The 6,604-nt window shown below is 42.0% G+C and overlaps 1 protein-coding gene across 1 annotated transcript; it reads right to left on the bottom strand.

The window, feature by feature from the left end:
• Positions 1 to 4,161: 4,161 nt before the first annotated feature.
• Positions 4,162 to 5,562, bottom strand: LOC134944145 (paraneoplastic antigen Ma3 homolog). Its single transcript, XM_063932722.1, has one exon. The coding sequence runs from the start codon at positions 5,560 to 5,562 to the stop codon at positions 4,162 to 4,164; it is 1,401 nt and encodes a 466-aa protein (XP_063788792.1).
• Between the last annotated feature and the right edge of the window lie 1,042 nt (positions 5,563 to 6,604).

Genomic DNA, 6,604 nt, shown 5'->3' with positions numbered 1-6,604 from the left:
ATACATTCAATGTAAGCCTCAGGGAACAGAGATCATCATGTATCTCCTCTTTGTCATTTATTTAGTTTTACAGGGCTACACTCTCCCCCTGGTGAGTACATTTACACTATTTTAAAGTTAATTGTATATCACCACACACATATACATTCCAATGTTCACACTAAGTATTACAGATTATATTTCATCCAAAATATGGCCATGACATCATCATGTGGGGTTGCAATACCAAAGGAATTTCAGTTGGGGTTCCCAACTGGTCATAGGTGAGTATTCTAGGGGCCCTCTTAACCCTTTGAGGCCTAGGTGACATAGATGGTTGTTCAAAATTAAGCCCTTCTCCTATATTATCCCCATGGATGTGGTCAGGAACTTCTGTTATTCCACATATCGATTCACTTTCATTACCATCATGGCTTCCAACACTCTCCGGTTCTACCCCGGTGCATGAAGAGGGTATTTTTTCTTGTCCTCCAGGATATGAATCCAATACATGGGTTTTGGATTCCCAAGGTTCACTATCCCAAAAGTAGTATCCTGCTTTGAAGTCATCTTCAATGTCCTCAGCTTCTTTTCTTGGACTCTGAAGGTTAACTTCCTGTGTACCAATGCTTTTAATTTCACTATCTTCCATAGGAAACGTTACATTATTTTCCCATCTAATGTCCTGAGCAATAGGGAGTAAATGTTTTCTATGGTAAGTGACCATATTTCCCTGCCCATTTGCTGGGGCTAATTGGTATACCGGAATGTTAGGGAGCTGTTTCAATACAATAAAAGGAGTGGATTTCCATTTATACTGTAACTTTTGCTTTCGTGGTAACCCCAGAGCTCTAATCAGCACTCTATCTCCAGGCTTTAAGATGTGTTCCTTAATATGTCGATCAAAATATTCTTTATTTCTGTCACACATTTTCTGGGCGGCCCTTTCAGCGAGTTGATAGGCTTCTCGTAATTGTTGACGAAGTTGTTTAACATATTGGCTGTGAGATATCTTTGAACTAGAATTATTGCGAGTTCCTAAACAAATATCTATGGGCAATCTGGCCTCCCGACCAAACATGAGGTAATATGGGGTGTATCCCGTGGTGTCATTTCGAGTGCAATTATATGCATGCACTAAAGGAGCAATATATTTCCGCCAGTTGGATTTTCTTTTAGAGTCTAATGTGCCCAACATGTTTAATAACGTTCTGTTAAATCGCTCAGGCTGAGGGTCTCCTTGGGGATGATAGGGGGTAGTTCGGGATTTGGTTATACCACAGCAATGACACAGTTCTCGAATTACTTTACTCTCAAATTCTCGACCTTGATCTGAATGAATCCTTGCGGGCAAACCGTAATGTACAAAGAATTTCTCCCACAATGTTCTTGCAACAGTTAGGGCAGTCTGGTTCACAGTTACGTAGGCTTGAGCATACCTTGTAAAATGGTCAGTTACTACCAGAATATGACAGTCTGATCTACCAGGGCCATCTAAGGTAAGGAAATCGATGCATACTAACTCCATAGGTCCCGTACTGGTGATATTAACTAATGGAACGGTAGATATAGGTAAAGTTTTTCGGAGAATGCAATTCCCACAGGTTCTACAGAATCGTTCTATATCCTGATTCATATGAGCCCAGAAAAAACGATCGGACACCAACCCCTGGGTTTTCTCATATCCAAGGTGGCCATGTTGATCATGCAAGGCTTCTAGCACCATCTGTTTATACTTGGTGGGTAATACTATTTGCATTTTAGTACCTCCGTCTTTCTTGATTGTTTTCCGAAATAATACCCCATTCAGCATGGTTAACTTCCGGTACTGCCTCATCAATATTTGTGCCTTCCTTGGTAATTGAGAACGATGCAACTGATAATTATGATCTTCGATAATCCTAACAATAGGAAGAATATCGGGGTCAGTTCGTTGTTCTTGAGCCAATTGTTCAGAGGTTATTATTCCTAACCCCTGGAGTTCAACCCGTCCTAACCTGCAATAGAGAGGTGGAATAGCTATTTCAGAGGCTCCTATATCATATACCGCCGCCACTTCTTGATTTTTGGTGATACTAATATGGTGGCACAGTCCTTTTACTACTCCAGCAGGTACTTCAATCCAATCATATTCGCCTTCGGGAGCTTCAGAGTGTGGCATCCTAGATAAAGCATCAGCATCCTGGTTATTAATACCTGGCCTATATTTGAGAGTGAAGTCATAGTTGGTAAGGGCTGCAAGCCATCGGTGTCCAGTGGCATCAAGTTTAGCGGAGGTCTGTACATAAGTAAGTGGGTTGTTATCCGTCTGTACAATGAATTTCGCGCCATAAAGATAGTCATGTAATTTTTCGCTAACCACCCATTTTAATGCTAGAAATTCCAACTTGTGAACGGGATAATTTCTTTCACTACTAGAAATTCCTCTACTAACATAGGCAATGGGTCTCAACAATTGCTCTTGTTTTTGGTACAACACCCCCCCTAGCCCGTCTAATGAGGCATCTATGTGTACTTCGTAAGGCAAATCCGGTATAGCATATGCCAACACAGGAGATTCAGTGAGGCGATCTTTCAGAGTAACAAAGGCTTTCTCACACTGATCCGTCCACCTGTTTCCAAACAATTCTCTGGGCTTATGGTAAGACATGTCTACCTCGGATTTCTTTCTTCTGTCTTTATTGACGGGCGGATACCCTCTTGTTAAATCTGTCAGTGGTTTAGCGATTTTAGAATAGTGCTCTACGAACTTCCTGTAGTATCCACAAAAACCCAGAAAAGACCTCAGTTCCTTAAGGTTGGTTGGTCGGGGCCATTTCTTCACCGTGGCTACTTTATCGGGATCAGTAGCTATCCCTTGCCGACTCACCACATGTCCCAAGTATTTGACTGAAGATCTACACAATTTACATTTTTCGGCTGAAAGTTTTAATCCTCGAGCTCGTAGACGATCTAACACTTTCAGTAATCGTTCATTGTGTTCATCTAGATCTTTTCCGAACACGATGATATCGTCGAGATACACTAATACTTCCCGGTAACACATGTCACCTACAGTTTGTTCCATGGTTCGTTGGAAAGTAGCCGGTGCTCCCTTGATTCCTTGGGGCATCTTTAAAAACTCATAGAACCCAATAGGGCAGATGAAGGCAGTTTTGGCCCTGTCCTCCTTACTCATGGGGATCTGATAGTACCCGCATCGTAGATCAAGAACGGAGAACCACTGGCTCCCTTGAAGGCAATCCAATGCCTCGTCTACTTTAGGTACAGTGTATTGATCAGTCACTGTTCTATTGTTAAGAGTACGATAGTCTATACATAGACGAATTTCTCCGGTCTTTTTCCGAGCAACCACAATAGGTGAAGCATACTGACTTTCGGAATCGGCGATGACATTATTCTCCAACAAATTCCTAAGGTGACTCCTGACGTCTTCGAAATCAGCCGGAGCCAATCTCCTGGATCTCTCTCGGAATGGAGTATTATTTGTCAATCTAATATGATGTTCAACACCCGATGCAGTCCCTAGGTCCCAATCACTTTTGGAAAAAACATCTTCCCTTAACATGAGCTGTTCCATTAGCAGTTGTTTTCGAGTCTGATCAATATCACTCCCCTGAAAACACTCTTCCAGATTCAATTGGTTATAATTTCCCTGAGACCCATTAGACAAAGGGGTAACCATTCGATCAGGATGACTTTCCAAGAAGTTACAGTGAACGGTTTCTGGTTCTATCAATGGTCTCATCCCTTCATTATTTCCCCTGTCTTGTTTATCACACCATTGCTTTAAATTTCTAAACATATTGGTATTAGTACCCACTATAGCGGACAAGTGGCCATTATCCCCAGGGGAATCAGGGCAAATCAGGGCTACCAATGGGATAGAATCATTAGGGGTAATTAATCCAGGTTCCAAAGTAAGTTGTGTAACTATGTACCCTAAATACGGGTACTTCTGTTCACTGAGGCCCCATACTGTAAGACCGCTAAGAGCTTGAATGGGAACAGTTGACAGATTCTCCCGGTACCATGTTTCAAATACAATGGACACTTGTGACCCACTGTCCAACAACACCATACATTCCTGTCCATTTATAAGTGCTTTCACTAATGGTGCATTTCCCATAAGACAGTCTGGAATAGCATCGGACCATTGGGCACTCCCCATAGCATGAACAGTTATTGTTGGGGAGCCTGTGAGGGGTTCACAGAACTCCCGTTGGGGTTTTCCATCTGCTCCTCTCTGGACCGGTGGTAAAACGGCATTCGTCCATTCCGCTCCATACCACTCACTGGGCATTCAAAAGATCTATGTCCTGGTTGTCCACAACTATAACAGAGTATATTCCCACGTCTACCACCTCCCCTGGTCCTTCCTCGGGTTGAGTCTGACGACCAGTAGGGCCTTGATGAAGCTGTACTCTGTAAAGCAATTAACTGGTCTATTTTTTTATTTTGATCTTCCAGTAACTTAATCAATCGGTCATCCATAACAGTGGAGGTGGGGGCAGGTATCGCCGGTAAGATAGCTTTGACTCTCTTAATAGTCTTGTCTCGATTCTCGATTTGTACTTCCTCTATCTTGACCTCCCTCACAAGTTCCGTAAGACTGGGTGCGGGTCCTGACCGTCGGGTACAACGTAGTCTTTGTGCAACTGGATTTAGAGTTAGAGCTCCTTTCAGAACCTGTCGCATTCGTTGGTCATCTACCGCATCCCTAACTATCCCCCCTTTCTCTACAATTTGATAAATCAATCGATCCACTCTATAAATATATTGAGTGAGAGTCTCCCCCGGCTCCTGATAGGTGCGATGTAATCTTGACATCAGATCTCCTACATCTTCCATGGTGCCATAAGAAAAATCCAACGCTTCTAGATAATCTTTCAGAGTGGCGGTAGATTTACTCCTTCTGGTGGCTTGAATCACTCTCATAGCAGGTCCCCGGAGACTTTCCACTATGCGCTGTCGTTTGATATGCTCAGGACATTGCCACTCTTCAGAGTGCTGAATGGCAGCTTCTCTCCAAGTATCATATGTTTCTTCACCAGCAGGTACAGGGGAAATACCAGAGAAAATCCTAAGTCTCCTATATCCCCCTTCATAATGTAATCTCTCCATCTGACTAACCATTTTATCCATCATGGTTTTCACCCCTTTTCCAGGAGATTCTTCCTTATCCTCTGTTCGATCTTCCCCACTGGGGATATGAAAACAGTCTCCTACAGTCGTGGTATCATTTCCTATATCTTCTCCTGGGGTGGCCGCTTCTTCCATGGTTTCAGGCCATACTAGTTGAACTTTTCGCCCAGGGACATCTTCAACCACCACCATACAGGGTAGTAATGTGTTATCCAAAGGAAGTCTATTACTAAGTAGGATAGCAAAAGTTTCTCCATCTTGTCCTTTCCATCGATCAACCGTACATGGTTGACTAATACCATACAGTTGTACAACAGCCCGAATGACTGCATCATCACTGGCCGATGAAAGTTGTCCAACTAATCCGAAGCTACATAAGGGTTCCACGCCCTTTTCTTTACACCACCTATAGATATCGGCGTTGGTAACTTCTTCCATGATGTATATTTTCGATATGGAACACTGAATCTTGGGTATAGTAGGATCTCAGCAGTGCCTCCAAATGTAACCCTCCTTTGTACCCTAATAATACACTGAAGAGGTTACTATTTCAATTGAACAGAGTGCCTCCACCCAAGCAATATTTATTCCCCCCTTTAGCTTGCTTGGGAAAGCATTTACCAGTAATGCTATATACATATACTGTATCCAAAGGGGTAATTGATAAAAGAGGTTGTTTACCTTATTGTCACCTTATGTCTTTCAGGGGCTGTTCTTTCGTTTACCAAGGATGTTCTCCACCTCACCGGTAAGTATTCATTAATATAACTCACTTCATATATAAATATGATGGTTTATTCACAAAGATGACAATATTTATTTAACTGAAACAATGCATATCATTATACTATGCTATACCATATCCTTTCCCTATACATAAAAGATTACCGTGCATGCAATACAAAAAAAACTGGTTGCTACTGAACTTTATAAAGTTAGGTTGTTAATATTTATACAGTAACCTTAGATTACCCACTTTATATTACCGTTCTCCGTTATGGTATACCATATGGTGATTGTTGGTGCACAGTTGGGGCCCAATATAATTTATATTATACATATGCCTTTTTTCGAAGTATAGTGACATGAATCTATGTCTGTTTCCGGAGTACAAGGTAAGTTGTAGAGATACATATGCTTTCCAATTTCATCCGAAGTATCTGGTCTACCTCTACTGATAACAATATTTTAGTGAACTAGTGTTTACTGGTTGAACTCCGCTCTGAGAGTTTAGTGTGGGTTGTTAGTCTTCAACAAAAAGAAAAGTTACCAGTATCCCCTCTGCCTTTTATGTCACTCGAAATTTCCCTGGCATACTAAACTCCTTCCACATATAATGTTCCTGTGCTTTTGTATATCCTTCGGTACTCTCGTCCCCTCTATATAATATTAGTGAACCTTAGTCCATTTCCATAAGATCTTTCTCCTCGATCATCACCTGCTGTAAACTAAAGCAGGCTCTCCTCCCCCATCTCTGGAG

The sequence above is a fragment of the Pseudophryne corroboree genome, chromosome 7, assembly GCF_028390025.1.
Source record: "Pseudophryne corroboree isolate aPseCor3 chromosome 7, aPseCor3.hap2, whole genome shotgun sequence".
Lineage (NCBI taxonomy): Eukaryota > Metazoa > Chordata > Amphibia > Anura > Myobatrachidae > Pseudophryne > Pseudophryne corroboree.
Note: the sequence above shows the minus strand (reverse complement) of the source record. Positions and strands in the feature narration are given on the sequence as shown.